This window comes from Pongo abelii, chromosome 12 (assembly GCF_028885655.2).
Source record: "Pongo abelii isolate AG06213 chromosome 12, NHGRI_mPonAbe1-v2.0_pri, whole genome shotgun sequence".
Lineage (NCBI taxonomy): Eukaryota > Metazoa > Chordata > Mammalia > Primates > Hominidae > Pongo > Pongo abelii.
Window position 1 is genome coordinate 122,292,333 of NC_071997.2, and position 20,662 is coordinate 122,312,994.

The 20,662-nt window shown below is 45.3% G+C and overlaps 1 protein-coding gene across 1 annotated transcript in view; it reads left to right on the forward strand.

Annotated features, from left to right (window-relative positions):
* NOL10 (nucleolar protein 10) overlaps window positions 1–20,662 on the forward strand; it is a 121,296-nt gene that overhangs the window by 83,775 nt on the left and 16,859 nt on the right. Inside the window, exons 15-19 of the mRNA XM_002812290.5 lie at window positions 6,555–6,634; window positions 6,838–6,936; window positions 8,737–8,826; window positions 19,912–20,085; window positions 20,373–20,620. Of these exons, the coding sequence (XP_002812336.2) occupies window positions 6,555–6,634; window positions 6,838–6,936; window positions 8,737–8,826; window positions 19,912–20,085; window positions 20,373–20,620 (691 nt within the window). The remainder of the gene's footprint in view (window positions 1–6,554; window positions 6,635–6,837; window positions 6,937–8,736; window positions 8,827–19,911; window positions 20,086–20,372; window positions 20,621–20,662) is intronic.

A 20,662-nucleotide genomic window follows, 5' to 3' on the forward strand; every position in this document is an offset into this window, starting at 1 on the left:
TCTGTCAGTTACTCCCAAAAAAGAGCTGAATTTAGCCTTTTAAAAAATGACTTGAATGAAATAGGACCTTCTTACTGCAGTGCCTTCTTAATGTCTCCAACGTAATCTTCATAATATGCTGTGTCACACTCACCTACATTCCTAAATTGAATGAAAAAAGGTCATTGTTCTTTTGTGGATTTTTTAAAAACTACTATGTTTAGTACATTTCGGGTTCTTTTTCAGTCACTTTACTGGGTTTATTTTGGGTGAAGAAAGCAGTTATATAAGTTTAGGTATATTTTGTTAAAAAGTAATTGTACTGCTCATTTTTAAAACTATAGAAATAGATATTCAACAAAATGACAGTCATACTAGAAAGCATTTTATGTATATTACTAATATCTTTTGATGTCAAGTGAGCTTTTATCATTTCCCCATAATATATAAAACCTTCTAAATAGAATATCTTAAGAGTAGAAGTAAGTAATGAACTTCCCTTACTTCCTAAGATTATTTTTAGTGCAGCATTAGTATATTGAAGATTTGCAAGTTCTGGCTCTTCCGGATGTGGCCAATAGGAGATCTTATAGCTTGGTATTTCCCACAGTGCGTTCTTTGGAAAATTACATCTGTAAAAAGGACTGGGTGGATAGCATAGTGGCTGATATTGTGGGCACTACAGGTAGACTGACATGGGTTTACATCCCACCTCTCTCACTTAATATCTGCACAACTTGGCCAATTCACTTAGCCTCTTTAAGCCTTGGTTGCCTCATCTGTAAAATGGGAATAATATTGGTCCCTACTCATAGGGTTGCCTGGAGAATGAATCAGAAAATGCTTGGAAAATGTTCAGCACCCTGTTATTTTAGGAGATTTGTGGCAAATAAGTTTGGGAAATGCTAGGTTAAGCACAGTTAAATCAATTTCTTTACCTCACGTACTTCTTAGAGCCTTTAATACCATCATACATTGTAAATCTCCAAACAGGAGGAAAGTATGAAACATTTCCCAAACTTACTTGACCATGGAGCCCTTTTTTCTCAGAAGATCTCTTGGGACTAGTGATCCATGGAGTTAACTGTAGGAAATGCTGCTGCATCTGATTCTCAGGTTAGGATTGTTTCGCTATGAAAAGCGCTTCACTTGGTTTTTATTTATGACCTAACTTGGATTAATTCTGTGACATTATTTTTTTTTTTTTGTCACTCTTTTTTTTATTTTTTTTATTTTTATTTATTTTTTATTTTTTTTATTTTTTTTAATTTATGAAGTATTTATTGATGATTCTTGGGTGTTTCTCGGAGAGGGGGATATGGGAGGGTCATAGGATAATAGTGGAGAGAAGGTCAGGAGATAAACACATGAACAAAGGTCTCTGGTTTTCCTAGGCAGAGGACCCTGCGGCCTTCTGCAGTGTTTGTGCCCCTGGGTACTGGAGATTAGGGAGTGGTGATGACTCTTAAAGAGCATGCTGCCTTCAAGCATCTGTTTAACAAAGTACATCTTGCACCGCCCTTAATCCATTTAACCCTGAGTTGACACAGCATATGTTTCAGAGAGCATGGGGCTGGGGGCAAGGCCATAGATCAACAGCATCCCAAGGCAGAAGAATTTCTCCTAGTCAGAACAAAATGGAGTCTCCTATGCCCACCTCTTTCTACACAGACACAGCAACAATCTGATCTCTCCTTCCTTTCCCCACACTTCCCCCCCTCTTCCTTTCAACAAAACCGCCATCGTCCTCATGGCCGGCTCCCGATGGTCGCTGTCTCTTCGGAGCTGTTGGGTACACCTCCCAGACAGGGCGGCCGGGCAGAGGCGCTCCTCGCTTCCCAGACGGGGCCGCCCGGGCAGAGGCGCTCCTCACTTCCCAGACGGGGCCGCCCGGGCAGAGGCGCTCCTCTCCTCCCAGACGGGGCGGCCGGGCAGAGGCGCTCCTCGCTTCCCAGACGGGGCCGCCCAGGCAGAGGCGCTCCTCGCTTCCCAGACCGGGCCGCCCGGGCAGAGGCGCTCCTCACTTCCTCCCAGACCGGGTGGCAGCCGGGCAGAGGCGCTCCTCACCTCCCAGACGGGGCGGCCGGGCAGAGGCGCTCCTCACTTCCCAGAGGGGGCAGCCGGGCAGAGGCGCTCCTCACTTCCCAGACCGGGCGGCCGGGCAGAGGCGCTCCTCACTTCCCAGATGGGGCGGCCGGGCAGAGACGCTCCTCACTTCCTCCCAGACGGGGTGGCGGCCGGGCAGAGGCGCTCCTCACCTCCCAGACAGGGCGGCCGGGCAGAGGCGCTCCTCACTTCCCAGACTGGGCGGCCGGGCAGAGGCGCTCCTCACTTCCCAGACTGGGCGGCCGGGCAGAGGCGCTCCTCACCTCCTAGACGGGGTGGCCAGGCAGAGGCGCTCCTCACTTCCCAGACGGTGTGGCGGCTGGGCAGAGGCGCTCCTCCCTTCCCAGATGGGGCAGCCAGGCAGAGGCGCTCCTCACTTCCTCCCAGACGGGGTGGCGGCCAGGCAGAGGCGCTCCTCACTTCCCAGAGGGGGCGGCCAGGCAGAGGTGCTCCTCACTTCCTCCCAGACGGGGTGGTGGCTGGGCAGAGGCACTCCTCACCTCCCAGACGGGGCGGCCGGGCAGAGGTGCTCCTCATCTCCCAGACGGGGCGGCCGGGCAGAGGTGCTCCTCACTTCCCCCCAGACGGGGTGACGGCCGGGCAGAGGCACTCCTCACCTCCCAGATGGGGCGGCCGGACAGAGGCGCTCCTCACTTCCCATACAGGGTGGCAGCTGGGCAGAGGCGCTCCTCACTTCCCAGATGGGGCAGCTGGGCAGAGGTGCTCCTCACTTCCTCCCAGACGGGGTGGCGGCCAGGCAGAGGCGCTCCTCACTTCCCAGACTGGGCGGCCGGGCAGAGGCGCTCCTCACTTCCCAGACTGGGCGGCCGGGCAGAGGCGCTCCTCACTTCCCAGACTAGGCGGCCGGGCAGAGGCGCTCCTCACCTCCTAGACGGGGTGGCCAGGCAGAGGCGCTCCTCACTTCCCAGACGGTGTGGCGGCTGGGCAGAGGCGCTCCTCCCTTCCCAGATGGGGCAGCCAGGCAGAGGCGCTCCTCACTTCCCCCCAGACGGGGTGGCGGCCAGGCAGAGGCACTCCTCACTTCCCAGAGGGGGCGGCCGGGCAGAGGTGCTCCTCACTTCCTCCCAGACGGGGTGGCGGCTGAGCAGAGGCACTCCTCACCTCCCAGACGGGGCGGCCGGGCAGAGGTGCTCCTCATCTCCCAGACGGGGCAGCCGGGCAGAGGTGCTCCTCACTTCCCCCCAGACGGGGTGACGGCCGGGCAGAGGCACTCCTCACCTCCCAGACGGGGCGGCCGGACAGAGGCGCTCCTCACTTCCCATACGGGGTGGCAGCCGGGCAGAGGCGCTCCTCACTTCCCAGATGGGGCAGCCGGGCAGAGGCGCTCCTCACTTCCTCCCAGATGGGGTGGCGGCCGGGCAGAGGCGCTCCTCACTTCCCAGACGGGGCGGCCGGGCAGAGGTGCTCCTCACTTGCTCCCAGACGGGGTGGCGGCCGGGCAGAGGCGCTCCTCACCTCCCAGACGGGGTGGCCGGGCAGAGGCGCTCCTCCCTTCCCAGACGGAGTGGCCAGGCAGAGGCGCTCCTCACCTCCCAGAGTGGGCGGCCAGGCAGAGGCGCTCCTCACTTCCCAGAGTGGGCGGCCGGGCAGAGGCGCTCCTCACTTCCCATAGGGAGTGGCAGCCAGGCAGAGGCGCTCCTCACTTCCCAGATGGGGCAGCTGGGCAGAGGTGCTCCTCACTTCCTCCCAGACGGGGTGGCGGCCAGGCAGAGGCGCTCCTCACCTCCCAGACGGGGCGGCCGGGCAGAGGCGCTCCTCACCTCCCAGAAGGGGCGGCTGGGCAGAGGCGCTCCTCACTTCCCATATGGGGTGGCAGCCGGGCAGAGGCGCTCCTCACTTCCCAGACAGGGTGGCGGCCAGGCAGAGGCGCTCCTCACCTCCCAGATGGGGCAACCGGGCAGAGGCGCTCCTCACTTCCTCCCAGACGGGGTGGCGGCCAGGCAGAGGCGCTCCTCACCTCCCAGACGGGGCGGCCGGGCAGAGGTGCTCCTCATCTCCCAGACGGGGCAGCCGGGCAGAGGCGCTCCTCACTTCCTCCCAGACGGGGTGGCGGCCGGGCAGAGGCACTCCTTACCTCCCAGACGGGGCGGCCGGGCAGAAGCGCTCCTCACTTCCTCCCAGACGGGGTGGCGGCCGGGCAGAGGCGCTCCTCACCTCCCAGAAGGGGTGGCCAGGCAGAGGCGCTCCTCACCTCCCAGACGGGGCGGCCGGGCAGAGGTGCTCCTCATCTCCCAGACGGGGCAGCCGGGCAGAGGCGCTCCTCCCTTCCTCCCAGACGGGGTGGCAGCCGGGCAGAGGCGCTCCTCACATCCCAGACGATGGGCGGCCGGGCAGAGGCGCTCCTCACTTCCCAGATAGGGCGGCCGGGCAGAGGGGTTCCTCACATCCCAGACGATGGGCGGCCAGGCAGAGATGCTCCTCACTTTCTAGACGGGGTGGCGGCGGGGCAGAGGCTGTAATCTTAGCACTTTAAGAGGCCAAGGCAGGAGGCTGGTAGGTGGAGGTTGCAGCGAGCCGAGATCACACCACTGCACTCCAGCCTGAGCACCATTGAGCATTGAGTTAGCGAGACTCCGTCTGCAATCCCAGCACCTCGGGAGGCCGAGGCAGGCAGATCACTCGAGGCCAGGAGCTGGAGACCAGCCCGGTCAACACGGCGAAACCCCGTCTCCACCAAAAATACAAGAACCATTCAGGTGTGGTGGCGCGCGCCTGCAATCCCAGGCACTCGGCAGGCCGAGGCAGGAGAGTCACAGGAGCCCGAGGCAGGGAGGTTGCAGCGAGCCGGATCATGGCAGTACAGTCCAGCTTCGGTAACAGCGGGAGACCGAAAAAAGAAGGAGAGGGAGACCGAAGAAAGGGGAGAGGGGGAGGAGGAGGGGGAGGGGGAGGGGGAGGGGGAGGGGGAGGAGTCTGTGACATTATTAAAGGAAACAAAAAATTACTTTTGCAATCACTGGTATATGTATTTTATAATGTAGTGGTTAATCAGACCCTTATCCTGAAGAAGATTTAGAGAATATACATGTGCAGTTGTATACATTCACATTTCATTAAGGCTCAGCCCTCTTTTGTTAAGACTCCGTTGTGAAAGTTCAAACCCCATAGTTTTATTAACCTAATGAATTCTATGACAGTATTTTCCTAGTCAAGTTTTAGAATTCCGTTATGAGAATATCCTAAATTTAATTTTCTTTTTTATGTTGTTCTATAACGTATACTATTTTATACTACTATATGATTTTGCTCAGTACTTGATTTTCAGGTCTAGATGGATGTATATTTCTAAAATTTGGAAATTAGAGTAATGTTTTCCTTAGAAAGACAGTCACTTATACCAGGGGTCCCCAACCCCTGGGCCATGGACCCATACCAGTCGGTGGCCTATGAGGAACCGGGCCACACAGCAAGAGGCGAGTGGTAGGTGAGCATGACCGCCTGAGCTCCGCCTCCTGCCAGGCGTGGCATTTGATTCTCGTATGAGCGTGAACCTAGTGTGAACTGCACATGTGAGGGATCTAGGTTGTGTGCTCCTTGTGAGAATCTAATGCCTGATGATCTGAGGTGGAACAGTTTCATCCTGAAACCATCCCTCCCCCCATCCGTGGAAAAATTGTCTTCCACAAAACCAGTCTGTGGTGCCAAAAAGGTTGGGGACCGCTGACATATACCATAAATGTTCTGCATGTGAGTACATCACATGTGGACTTATTTTGAAGATAGTCTCAATCTTTTTCTGTGTCAGTATTTGGAATTAATAAATAATTCCTGTGACGTAGTCAGAGCATTCTTATGTGACCGCCAGCACCACAAATTCTAAGTGTAGCCTATTAAAACTGGGACACTCTGTGAAAGGTATTGTTTGAGGCAGGGTTCTCAAATGCTGACTGGCAGTGGACTTTTCATTAGTCCCTGATGAGGAGTTCATATGTGATATGGTATTAATATGCATGTATGTATGTTTATATATGGTGGTAGGAATTTGTCAGCTGTTCTTTCTTGGAAGACGGTTCTTTCTACATTGTTTTTGTGAGTGTCCTTTGTTTTTGCAAATGGTCCGATGACAATGTTTCTCCTCTCTCCCTTCTCCTCATTTCAATTTGGCAACTTACTGTTTATCTCCAGTATTATTTTCTAAATTGAACTTGTTTGGGGAAATAAAAAATCTGAGGACCACTCAGAGGGTATAAGGGAACCCTCTTTGTCTTAGTTCATAAGGACTTTCTCATCATTTTTGTGTGTAGTATTATTACATTTAAAATAAGGATGATATTGCTGAAGTAGATTAAATGTTCTCTATAGATATCAAAGAAGATTAGTAATTCTAATCCTTAAATTTTTAGTCTGAAGTGAAATCTTATTATAATCAAATTGTTGCCCAAGAAAAGCTGTTGAATGTTAATGAAGATTGCATAAGGACCTGCTGTCTTCTGTTTGACCTTTCCCAGGGCTCACTCACCTCATTGGATCTCCTTTCCTCCGGGCATATATGCATGGGTTTTTCATGGATATAAGACTCTATCACAAGGTAAACAGAAAACTACAGTTATTATGTTTCAGGTAACTAATGCGCAGTCTATGGCCATTTCCTCACTACTCGCACTTTCATAAAACATACATAGGATTTGTAGGGGATCTGCCTGTTCTTTGGCATAACTGTCGTGGTGTGTATGAAAATGATATTACTAAATACCATTCTTTTATTTTAAAAACTTTTTTCATTTTGAAAAGGTGAAACTGATGGTGAATCCATTTGCTTATGAAGAATATAGGAAAGATAAAATACGACAGAAAATAGAAGAAACACGTGCACAGAGAGTCCAGTTAAAGGTAAATATTATACTTACCATTGAATTTATCAGAAAAGAGTACTTAATTTTCATTTTGTGTATTATTCCAAAGAAATCTGCCATTCTTTTCTTGATTTTCCATCTTTAATTTGTGTCTTTTACTGATATTTTTGGTATAGTTTGTTTGTCATCAGTGTGTCATGTTTGTCATGAGGATGCAAAACTCTTTACAATTTTAGCATTATGACCTCTGTGGTAATTGTACTGTGGGAAATAATGCTAGGATGATTGATATTGTCACCTCCACTAGAAACCTGATAGCATTTTTAAACGGGTTTTCCATTTTTGGAGTATCCGGGCTTTGCTAATACCTATTCCTTACTGACCTTTGGCCATATCTTAGGCTCTGTTTGGATCATGGGAAATGGTCGACAGTCATAAACTGCACTCGCTGTCTGAGTACATAGAATTTAATGTAAAGAATGATTAACTTGGTATTCGAGAACTGAAAAGGCAGAACTGCTAAAGGATGGAGGAGAGAGGTAAACTGCAGGAAGCAGCCACCAACTCAGAGCTGGGGAACAGCCTGGGGAATAGGAAGAGGAGGCCCCATGGAGCTGGACCCAGGCCTCTGAGGAGGGGCCGCAGGCCGGTTCCAGGGCCCTTGAGGCATAGGCAGGATGTTCCCGGGAGCATTGGAAACTGCAAACTGGAATCCACCACTGCTGTGGAACCATCTGTTGTTTCCAGGACAAAGAGTTGCTGTGGTGTGATGCCAGCGCAGACAGGGAAGGGCAGGCCCTGCTCCTGCGCCTGCCTTGCAGTCTGTCTGCAGCCGCCCCTGTTGGTTCATTTCAACCACCAAATGATACCAATGTGTAACTGAACGTTGGTATACGTACATACTCTGTCACTATAAAAGACTAGTGACTATTTTCTGCATTTACCCTCAGTACTTTTTTGTTTTTCCAGACTGTTAAAAGATTTCTGGTGTATTTTTGAGACAGGATCTTGCTTTGTTGCCCATGGTAGAGTACAGTGGCATGATCAGAGCTCACTGCAGCCTCGACCTGAGCTCAAGTGATCTTCCCACCTCAGCCTCCCAAATAGCTAGGGACTATAGGTGCACACTACCACATTCAACTAATTTTTTGTAGTTTTAGTAGAGACAGGATTTTGCCGTGTTGCCCAGACTGGTCTTTAACTTCAGGGCTAAAGTGAGCCTCCCATCTCAGCTTCCCAAAGTGCTGGGATTACAGGCATGAGCCATTGTACTGCCTCTCAGTGCCCTGGGAAGAGACATGAGGGCAAGTTCCCCAGCAGTAAGCTGGGGTTGCCGTTTTTTTGCCATGTGGCCCACCTGGTATCATCACCTGTCTACATTTCCTCCTATGAGGATAATGAAATTTTACAAATAAGAATTAGTTGGCTGGGCGTGGTGGCTCATGCCTGTAATCCCAGCACTTTGGGAAGGCCAAGGCGGGCGGATCATGAGGTCAGGAGATCCAGACTGTCCTGACTAACACAGTGAAACCCCATCTCTACTAAAAATACAAAAAATTAGCCGGACGTTGTGGCGGGTTCCTGTAGTCCCAGCTACTCGGGAGGCTGAGACAGGATAATGGCATGAACCCGGGAGGCGGAGGTTGCAGTGAGCTGAGATTGCGCCCCTGCACTCCAGTCTGGGCGACAGAGCGAGACTCCGTCTCAATAATAAAATAAGAATTAGTTATCTCCTATTTATGAAATTATACTTACACAACTGTTTACCTTTAAGCTAATATGTAAATATGTTAGCTTTTAAAATAAAATAAAATACCAGCTTTTATTTTCTCTCTAGAAATTGCCGAAAGTTAACAAACAGCTGGCACTTAAATTAATTGAGGAAGAAGAGGAGAAGCAGAAATCTGCATGGAAAAAGAAAGTTAAGGTAAGATGAAAAAGTATCGGCAAATTGTTTCTGCATTTTGTTGATAGTAACTTACATCTTTTTTATTGTTTCTTTTTACTTTAAAAATACATGTAGGACTTTTTCTTTCCTGCGTATAAGATTAGTATATGCTTAAGATGGGAAGTCTGGAAAATAGAAAAGAATATCAAGAAGAAAGCTGTCCTTACAATTCTTATACCAGAGAAAGGCATCATTAATATTTCAGTGAATTTTCTTCCTGTCTTATTTGTTTCAAAATTAGAAACTACAATAGCAAGAGTCTTGTATGTGTAAAATGTTTATTCTGATTCTTTAAAATAACACAGGTGGTTTCCCATTTTGTTAAAAATTCTTTGTGAATATTTTTAATGGCTACATATTCTGTTTTATGAAGTGATTATAATTTACTCAATCCTTCTATTGTTAAACATTTAGATTATTGTTTTTCTTTGTTCGTAAGTCCAGAAGTAACTGATTTTTATTTAGACTTGGTATTCTTAGGAGTATGCAGGCTGAAGTGTAACTTCCACCTGCTTTCCTTTATTAATGTGAAAATAGACAAAGATCAGTCATAAAATAAATAAAAGTTAGCACTTTGTTTAGTTGGTATTGTCCAGAGGTGAGATTTTTCTAGTGTTTTCAGATGTATGAAGGTAGCTGGGTCCTTGCCGATCTTGTTTTCTCTGCTTAGATGAGGCAGGCAGATAGCCAAGCTTGGTTGTGTGCTGGAATGAGTTGGAAAGAACTGGTCCTGCGACAGCCTGCAGAAGCTAATTAGTAAGGAGCTGACCTTGTAGTTCTGGGCCAGCTGTGTGGTGCCCTCAGGAGGTTTTTTTTTTTTAGCTTATTCTTTCTCTGTCCTCTGGTTTTTAACCAGGTACGTGCATCTAAGATGAGTGAGCTCCTTTTGTCTTCATTTCTGTTCATGCTCTTCAATACCCAGGGACTGCAACTAAAGGATCTTGTTCCTAGCTCTTGGCACACTGGTTATGTAACCTTGGGTGATTGCTCATCTTCACTGGGTCACAGTTTTTTCATCTGTAACATGCAAGGACTGGATATGGGCATTCTTAGAGCTGTGATTTCCAAATGGATTCAGACTCAAGACTCCCCCTTGCTGTCTTCTGCTTCCTTAGCCTCTCCCTGCATCCCCTCATCCTCGTTTATTACATTCTTTTAGTATATTATTTAAATTTCAATTTCTGGAAGCCTCTCTTAAGTAAATAGAGGACTTTTAGGTTTCCATTTTCATGACATGAATAGTATGCCAATGTTGAAATAATTCCTCAAACTTATTATTTGAATTTATGTCTGTGTGCTATGGCTCTGCACCTTCCTAAGTGACACCAATGTGTATAAATGAGTATGTATGTCTTTAAGTGCTTAAAATACAAGTCTTTCCTGCTGTGTTGACTCTCTCCTCAGAGTACTCACACTGATCATCTTGTTAGCTAAGCCTAAGCATGGTTAGGGAGGTAACTTTTCCGCTTTGTAATGTCATTTTACAGTAAAAGCTAAATGGAAGTGATCTTTGGATATACATGCCCTAAGGCTTCAGTAGATAGAGAGTAGAGCTAACTTAGACTGTAGATGTTTGCATTCCTATCTGTGTTTTATGCCAGAGTCTTTATCATCTGATAGAGGCAAGAATACTTAAGTTACAATTTAATTTTGCTACTTTGCACAGCATGGTATACCAGAGCCTTTTTATAAGGCCCTGTGATTATCTAGATGCAGAAGTGCCCTTCCCTTCCCCCCATTTCTTTGTAGACCTTTGTTGAGGTTGAGGGCAGCCAGAGAAGATTTAGAATACCCCATAGTGCAGGATGGTAGAAATGACCTCACAAGTTGAACACATGCAGAGCAATCCTCATGGTCAGTAGGGAAAATTAGCGTTGTTCTATGCCTTTAAACATTTTTGACAAAACATTAAAAACTCTCTTACTGTCCATTATAAATTGGAAAACTAGGATCTTTTTAGTATATTGTAATTTAAAACATTAGGAATAAAGCGTAATTGAGTATTTTATTTTCTTTGTTTTCTTTCTTTTATTTCTTTTGTCAGTAGTACTTGGAACAGTGCTTACTTTTTTCTCCTCCTAAACTTTTGATACGGAGCCAGCATTTTTCTTTGCCTCAGCAAATTGTCATACTCATTTTCTAAGTTTGGATAAGCTTCCTATGTTTCATCCTTTGCTCTTTTGACGTTATGAAATGTCTCTGAGAGTTCCTTTAATGTGAAGTTTTTTGCCAGTGTCACTTCCACTGGGACACTTTTCTTCTTCTTGTCACAACTGTTTTCCTCATTTGTTTTCAGAGGTTCACCATTACGCGGTCCCCTCACTACAGACTTAGAGTGCCAGCCAGCGACTGTAGCCACATTCCCTGTATTCCCACAGCCAGCTCTTTCTTCTATAACTCCCTTTAAATTTGATTCACATTTTTGTTGTTGCAGTTTTATCTTGTTGTTTAGTTCTCTCTAAATTGTTCTTTTTTGTAAATGTCACACGAGTTTGTCTTTGGTATCTAAAGAAGCAAGGCAACAGTTACACACGCGTCCTGTCTGCAGGAACTGAACAGGAAATTCACTGTGCATCACACCGCCTGATGCAGTATCCTGTCACTGACAGGCTTTGAGAAAAGCGACCCATTATTTACATAGGGATTTGTGGACTAAGGAGCTCGCAGTGGAGTTATACTTTATGAACATAATTGATGAACAGAGATAACTGAAATTTGAACCGTCTTGTTGGAGCACTTGGTATTCTTTAACTGCGTTCCTTGGCTACTCCTTCCTGTTGGCACCGTGCGAATCAAGAACTTGCCTTTCTGTTATCTCCAGTCACATCTACGTTCTGTTGCCGTTCACTCATTTTGTTGCTACATATTCTCTAATTAACTATCAGGATGGCATTTGATTATTTTAAAACCTATTTGTGGGTCACCCTGTAAAGAATTACCAAGCTGTGTACCATTTTACTTCCAGTGAAAAGGAGGAAGAACCTTAGAAATTCTTATCTTCTTCCATCAAACAGCAGTTTCTCTTCAGCTCTTCATAGCTGGAAATGTGATCTTTGTAGCCATATCACGTGATAACAGAATTCTTCCAAAGAGTAGTATTTGTAAAATGTGCCCCTAATCTTCTTGTTGGTGACTTCCTAGCCCAAATCAGACCTGTTATCAGAGCTCAGTTTCATTCCAGAAATATTTATATATGGTCTTTTGAAAATCTGAGGCTGTGCTTGGAAAAAGTTTGTATAATTTGTTGTTGAACAGTTTCATCTTATGTAAAGTGAAGATCGTAGAAATCACTCATGAATTACGGAAAGAATCCTTCATTATAATTTAAAAGAATACTTGAAAGAATGCTAAGTCTCATCAGCAGATTATTAGTCTCGCCTTTAAACTCAGCTTCTCAAAAGCTTGAGAACTTTACTAGCTGTGATACCTCCTGATTTGAAAGTCGGTATCTTGCAATACCAATTTGAAAGGTATGTTTTGCCTTGTCTGCAGCTGAAATTTATTGGAGACAGTGAAATGTGTTCCCAAATATTGCTACCACTGAGAACACAAAAATCAAATAAGATGTTTACTGTATGGTTGATATTGAACCTAAAATGGGAAGTGGCCCACCACATAATGTCAATCAGTATTATATGGACATTATCCAAACTCAGAAATTTTGGTTGCATTAATTCTAGTTAACAATTAAGGCCGAGTGCAGTGGCTCATGCCTGTATTCCCAATACTTTAGGAGGCTGAGGCAGGAAGATTACTTGAGCCCAGGAGTTTGAGTCTGCAGTGAGCCATGATCACACCACTATACTGCAGCCTGGGCTACAGGGCAAGACAGCATCTCTTCAAAAAAAAAAAAAAAAATGAATGAATGTATTTATTCTTTCAACAAATGTGTATTGAATTTCCAGTATGCACAAACAGCTTTGAGAGGCATGGGCATCTGTGATCTGTTTGATTTGTGAGGGTTTGAGTTTTGGTTAGAGCTATTTTTCCTATAGGTATCATTTTTTGTATGTTAGCCTTTTTTGTCAGTTTCTTGCTGTGGCCTTAAAGTCTCTGATGAATGTACTTTTCTTTCATTCTGCAGCAGCTCAGGCAGGACTGTGCATGAGATCTCTAGGCCAGGGGTCTCCAACCCCCAGGTCATGGTACTGGTCTGGGGCCTGTTAGGAATCAGGCCACACACCAGGAGGTGAACCTCAAGCTTCGTCTCTATTTACAGCCACTCCCCATCACTCACATTACTGCCTGAGCCCCACCTCCTGTCAGATCAGTGGCCACATTAGATTCTCGCAGGAGCATGAACCCTATTGTGAACTGCACATGCGAGGGGTCTGGGTTGCCTGCTCCTTATGAGAATCTAATGCCTGATGATCTGTCACTGTCTCCCATTAGCCCCCGATGGGACTTTCTAGTTGCAGGAAAACAAGCTCAGGGCTCCCGCTGATTCTATATTATGGCAAGTTGTATAATTATTTCATTATTATTACAGTGTAATAATAATAGAAATAAAGTGCACAATAAATGTAATGTGCTTGAATCATCCCAAAACTCCCTCACCCCCCACCCCCACACCCCTGCCACCATCTGTGGAAAACTTGTCTTTTGTGAAACTAGTCCCTGGTGCCAAAAAGGTTGAGGATCACTGTTCTAGGCCATGTGTATTCTGTGGCTAGGAGCCCATGGAACAGGTATTTTAGCAGTTTCAGGAATTACTAAATACCACTGAGAACTTGTATTAAAGTAATACTTCATCTCTCTAGGGAATACAATTAGGTACAGATACTTTGGGTTGGATCAGGTCAGTTTTAACATCCGAAATATTATTTTTAAAGCTTTTTTAGTATCAATTAAAATTTTTGTTTTTTTAAAATTACAGTTATACATACATAGTTTTAAAAACTAAACATTTCAGGCTGGGCACAGTGCCTAACACAAACATTACGGGCTCACACCTGTAATCCCAGCACTTTGGGAGGCCAAGGCAGGCAGATCACTTGAAGCCAGGAGTTTGAGACCACTCTGGCCAACACGCTGAAACCCCATTTCTACTAAAAATAGAAAAACTAGTTGGGCGTGGTGGTGCGCACCTGTAATCCCAACTACTTGGGAGGCTGAGGCAGGAGAATTGCTTGAACCTGGGAGGCAGAGGTTGCAGTGAGCCAAGATCACACCATTGCACTCCAGCCTGGGCAACAGAGCAAGACTCCATCTCAAAAAACAAACAAACAAAAAAACAAACAAATAAAAAAAAACATTTCTGTAATCCCATCACTTTGGGAGGCCAAGGCAGGGAGGATCGCTTGAGCCCAGGAGTTCAAGACCAGCCTGGGCAACATGATGAAACCACATCTCTACAAAACATTAGCTGGGTGTGGTGGTGCATGCCTGTGGTCCCAGCTACTCAGGAGGCTGAGGTGGGAGGATCTCCCTGCAAGGCCGCAGTTAGCCATGGTCGTGCCACTGCACTCCAGCCCAGTAACAGAGTGAGACTCTGTCAAAAACAAAAACAAAAAAAACCTAAACATTTCTCCAAGGTTTGTTAGGAATGTAGGCCCATCCCATTGTCTGCCCCTTTTCCTCCCTCTGCCTTCCTCCATTTTCACCTCTTCTCAGACAACCACTTTTGCCTTTTTAGCTGATTATTTTGGTATAAATCTCTCTCTCTCTCTGCCCTTCTCCCCCTCCCTCCCTCTTGCCTGTAGTCCTGCCTCTTAACTTTTTAGTGTTAGGCATTATCTTTTGATAACTTTCCTTTCCAAGGAAGCTATATTGTGATTTTGATTAAGTTGGTATTCAGCATTACATTGTTGTACTTTTGTTTTTTGAGACAAGGCCTGTTACCCAGGCTGGAGTACAGTGGCAAAATCATAGCTCACTGCAGCCTCAGTCTCTCGGGCTTAAGTGATCCTCCCACCTCAGCCTCTCAAGTAGCTGGGATTACAGGTGCACACCACACCCAGCTAATATATATGTATGTATATATTTTAGTAGAGATGAGGTCTCACTGTGTTGCCCGGGCTGGTCTCCAACTCCTGAGCTCAAGAGATCCTCCCACCTCAGCCTCCCAAAGTGCTGGGATTACAGGCACGAGCCACCATTCCTGGCCTACGTAAGTGCTATTTCCAGCCAAGTCAGTAGTAATCTGTGACTGCATTTCTTGTTCAATCTTTGTGTCCTTTGAAGTTAATAATTGTCTCTCTTGCTCGTTTTCTATGTAGTTATCACTAATCAACACCCAATTCTATGTCAGTTCTCTAAGTCTTATTTTGAGGTATTTAGATAGGTTAGACTTATGCTTATTTACCTTCCTGAAGAAGTTGCTTCTAGAATTTTCTGCCCCATTCCATTCTGGCCTGGTCACCTTCTAATCCTGGGACCTCCCTTTACCATTATCCTGGGGATTCACTTCACCTCAACCCATGTTGGACAGAGAATTACAAGAACCTTCAGTTTCCTGAAGGAATATAGTTTCCAACCTAGACAAGCGGTCAGTCCATGTGAGGGTATGGTAGATATTTTCAGACATGAAGTTCTCAACAACAACCAATTCCCCTTAAATGCTGCTTTTCCTTGGGAAGTTGCTAGGGGAGTTGTTTCTCTAAAATAACAGTGTAAGCCCAGGAAGAGGAAGCGTCCTGGGAAACCTGACATGAAATGACTGTACTATGCTGCAAGCCCATCTCAGTCTATAAGTTCGATCTTCAGTGCTGGGGAATTTTCTTGAAAGAAAATTTCAATTAGTTTTTCCTGCCATGATCCATAGTTATTTTTTGGCAGTGAGGAATAAGAGTTAAAAAACTGAATGAAAACTCTAGGTGGGAACAGGGTCCCTCAGTCACTGTGCGGTGACTTGGCCACACTGTCTATTTGGGGAAGGACGCTGCACATGTCATTGTCTCTTAGGTCTTTCTCTTGGCTGGTCAGGTCCTCCTGCTTGGGGGGTAAAGGCCTGGCTACCAGCATTCCTAGAACTGACCACTGTAGGTCACAAGAGGTTGGAGGAGTCCAGAGGGCACCTCACCCCCATGTGCCAGCCTTGCCCTCCCCTCCTTGTGGCCAGCACACCTCTCTTGCTCTTGCAGTGCCAGCCTCAGCCAGGCAACTTCTCAGTGGGAAAGGGCTGGGGCCAGGCTTTCCAGAGCTGGGGTGTGATTTTTAAATAGGCTTTATTTCTGGCTTCCAAATTTTTATTACCCCTATTTCCTTTCCTTTTTTCCCTTAAGGGTTTATGTCCTTTTTAAAAAGCTCCTTTTCTGTTGTTCTAGTGAGGTTTTAGGAGAGATTAGAAGATACTAGTGTTCAAGCCACCGTTTTTACTCAGAAGTCTGTACCAGCCTAACTTCATAGGTATCATAGCATTGAAAGAACTAATTTGATTGGCCGGGGTGCAGTGGCTCATGCCTGTAATCCTAGCACTTTGGGAGGCCGAGGCAGATGAATCACCAGGTCGGGAGTTTGAGACCAGCCTGACCAACTGGTGAAACCCCGTCTCTACTAAAAATACAAAAATTAGCCAGCCGTGGTGGCGCGTGCCTGTAATCCCAGCTACTCAGGAGGCTGAGGCAGGAGAATCACTTGAACCCAGGAGGCAGAGGTTGCAGTGAGCCGAGATCACACCACTGCACTCCAGCCTGGGTGACAGAGCAAGACCCCATCTCAAAATAAAAAAAAGAAAAAAAAAAACTAATTTGTTTCAAATGGCAATCATTCTTCATATATGTTACTATGTTGGAACAGAATAATAATAGGCATCCCACTCGGGTAAACAGATACCATTCTTCCAGGTAGGACTGTGGTATGAATAGTACTTTAATGTTTTCTATATTTTAATGGTAAAGTTGAGCATGTGTAGACGGGTGTTTATAGGACAGATCACTAGCCAGACACTTGTAAGCTCCTATAGAACATTAATAGCTATACCTTATCCTACTTTTTTCCTTAAGACAGCTGTGAAAACAAACAGACTAGGAAAAAACCCTGAGGGAAATATTTTTACAAGCTGGGTCAAAAGAGGCTTTATTTTATAGTTGTTCATCCAAAGCATACTTGTCTTTAGGCAATGCAATTGATTTGTTTTAAATTAAGAAAAAAATCGTAATACCAGCAACATATGTAGTCTTTGTAACATTTTCTTTATTTATTAAATATGATTATTACTTTAATAAATATAGTAAGATGAAAAGTAAATATTTGTCCTTGGGTTTTTTTTAACCTGAAAATGTGTAATAGGCACATAGTTATTAATTTGAAAATATCTTTGACAATATCACCTATCCGATATCTACAGATAACTCCAAAATTTACATCATAGCCCCCTCCTTTCTCCTGAGACATGGCGCATCGTTCCCAGACACCTAGTGGTGTCCGTCTGAATCCTGGTGCTCTTCTCCCTGTGCCACAGGCATAGGCAGCCCTAAATGGAGCGTGATTTCTTCCCCTTTACTCCACCCCTGCGTTTTTTCCTAATGCTCTCCAGTGATGGACCCTAACTCAGTGTCGCCAGCTTTCTGGTTGCTTAAGCTGCATGTTTGAGAGAAGTTTCTAACCCTGTTTTTAATTCTTAACCCTCCCATCTCCATAGCTGGATCTGTCAATTCTAATTTAGAACTGTATCTCACAATTATTCTTTCTTAAAAGCTGTCTGTTCCCATTGCCCTAATTCAGGCCCTGTCTCTTGCCAGTTTCTTAAAATGGCTTCTTAGTCTTCTCATGATCCTAACTTCTTACTCAGCAGTCCGTCAGACATCATGCTGCTGCAGACTTTTGAAGCACAATTTTGGGTTGTTTTGTTTGTTTGTTTGTTTGTGACAAGGTCTCTCTGTTACCCAGGCTGGAGTGCATGGTGTGATCTCAACTCACTGCAGCCCTGACTTCCCAGGCTCAAGCGATCTTCCTACCTCAGCCTTCCAAGTAGCTGGGACTACAGGCGTGCACCACCACGCCTGACTAATTTTTTGTATTCTGTATAGACAGCATCTCACCATGTTGCCCAGGCTGGTCTTGAACTTCTGGCCTCAAGCAGTCCTCCCACCTCAGCCTCCCAAAGTGCTGAGATTGCAGGTGTGAACCACCACCTGGCCAGTTCTGTCATCTGGGAGTCTTGAAGCACACTTCTGTTGATCATCCATCTTCTCCTTCCTCCCTCCTTCCCTGTCTCCCTCCTTTGTTTCTCTTCCTTTTCCTCTTCCTCTTCTTCCTCCCCCTCCTCCTCTTCGCTAGTGGTTTCCCCTTATATCTTCAAAATAACAGTCATGGTATTTAAAATCCTTTACAGTATGGCCCAATCAAAAAATTGTTTTTGAAATTGCATCATTCTTATGTCGCCAGACTATTCACCACTCCCATCGGCTGGAAATGCTGTTTCTTCAGATTTCTACTTGTTGAAACCTACTCATCTTTCAAGCCCCCTCCCTGATGCTGCACCCCCCAAGGCCCCTCCTGGGGTGTCTTTTGTTGGGATTCCTTTATCTGTCCTCTCCTGTGGCACTTTCAGCACTACCGAGCAGCCCTCAGAAGGGGCCTAGTAGCACATGTGTTTGCAGTGTTTTTTCTTCCTTACTAGTTTAGGATCAGGAACCTGGTCTTACCTTTCTTTTTCCCTTCGTCCTAAGTCTTTCTTGGAAATGATGTTTAATCAGGGAAGACTTGTTGCATTTAATATCTTAGAATTTTAGGTAAGGGTTTATCTGTTTTTAGGTACATACAAATAATTAACAGGCCAAGTTCCTTAATATCTTATGATTTACTAAACTTTTGTATAGGTCTATCACACAAATAATATTCAGAACTCAACTGCCTGCAATCTCGTTTACTCTCAACAGTGGAGAAATAGTAAAGTAGTCTGTTCAGCAGAGTCAGAGTCCATCACAAACAGGTCAGCTTTTTCCAGCAGTGTTCAGGGCTGTTTACTCTGATAGACAAACAATTCTAAGTAAGCAGTTTCATCTGGCTTCCAAGCCTGTAGCAGAGAAGGAACAATAAGACAGTCCTAAATGTGTAAGATTCTCTGTCATCTACTTAAGTGAACAGGTAAGTTTACAGTACAGTTTAGAAAACTTTCCATTGAAAATGGTACAAATAAAAAGGAATTTAGTGTCAGTCCTGTGCTATCTAAATGAGTCTCAGTAGCCAAAGTTTTTGTATCTGAAGGATACACCATATCCTTTGATAACAATTAGTTGACCTGAGGGGGAATATTGATGAAACAACCCTGTAGGGGATGGAAATGTCCCTTCTGTTTCCCAGTAACTCAGCTGGAATCGGTAAACTGACATCACCAGCTTCCTGCATCCCCCCATGTGAGTTACTGACTTTGTATAGCTCCTCTCCCAGTTTTGGAATCTGAAGTTGAAAGAATTGCTTATTTTAAGTCAGTGTAGTAACTAAGCTTTATTTAAAAGCCCTGTTTTCAGTGGCTCATGCCTGTAATCCCAGTACTATGGGAGGCCGAGGCACGAGAAATTGCTTGAGCCCAAGAATTCAAGACCATCCTGGGCAACATAGTGAGACCCATCTCTACAAAAAATAAAAAATTAGCCGGGTGTGGTGGTGCACCTGTGGTCCCAGCTACTTGGGAGCCTGACTGAGGTGGGAGGATCACTTGAGCCCAGGAGGTTGGGGCTGCAGTGAGCCGTGATTATGACACTGCACTCCAGCCTGGGCGACAGAGTGAGACCCTGTCTCTAAAAAATAATAAAAGCCACTTTTTAAAAACTTATGTATCTTCTTGAAAGGTGTTTTTTTGCATTAAAATGTTAATTGAAGAAATTCTTTCTAATGTGTTAAGCATAAAGTTAGCCAGAAGGCTCATTCTTAGCTCATTGTATGTAATGGCCAAGTGGTATAGATCATCTGCAAAGTAGATTAATAGAGGTTGTTTTGGTGATGGCAGCTAAAACCTAGGGGCACGTTGAAAGTCCTGGAAGAAGTTTCATAATGAGTTAATAATGTATGCCTCATGCTGCTTATTAACTTACAATAGAATCAGTGTTTTAAAACCATTTTTCTGGTCAAATTTTAATCAGATATTAACTTAAATTTTTACGTACTTTTTCCTCCTTATAGAGTCTTCCTAATATTCTCACCGATGATCGATTTAAAGTTATGTTTGAGAACCCTGACTTCCAAGTAGATGAAGAGAGTGAAGAATTTAGGCTTCTGAATCCACTTGTTTCAAAAATTAGTGAAAAAAGGAAGAAGAAACTAAGACTCTTAGAGCAACAAGAACTTCGTGAAAAAGTAATGTACTCCTTATCAGTTAGAATTTGCTACTGTTTCTTTAATATAATGTTTTCTTTGTAAGTTAGAAGAGTCTTTGATTATACTAGAGATGTTATTAATTCCATATTAAGTGGTTGACATTGGGCTTAGGAGTATTATCTTATTTAATTAAAGGCATTTCTCCTGATGCATGCAGTAGAGCAGCTGTTAGGCACTCATTAATGGGCCAGTGCTGCTTCAGAGAAACCAAGGGGTCTGTGTTTGACTGGGAGAAAGGAGTTGCTGCTTACTATTTTTATTCTCAGAAAGAGGAGGAAGAGCCGGAAGGAAAACCAAGTGATGCAGAAAGTTCGGAGAGTTCAGATGATGAAAAAGCCTGGGTTGAAGAGGTCAGGAAGCAACGCAGACTCCTCCAGCAGGAGGAAAAAGTGAAGCGGCAGGAACGACTCAAGGAGGACCAGCAGACAGTCCTAAAGCCCCAGTTTTATGAGATCAAAGCAGGAGAAGAATTTAGAAGCTTCAAAGATTCTGCCACAAAGCAGAAACTGATGAAGTGAGTAGCACTGCCTGAGCGCACAGTTGACATGTAACCAAG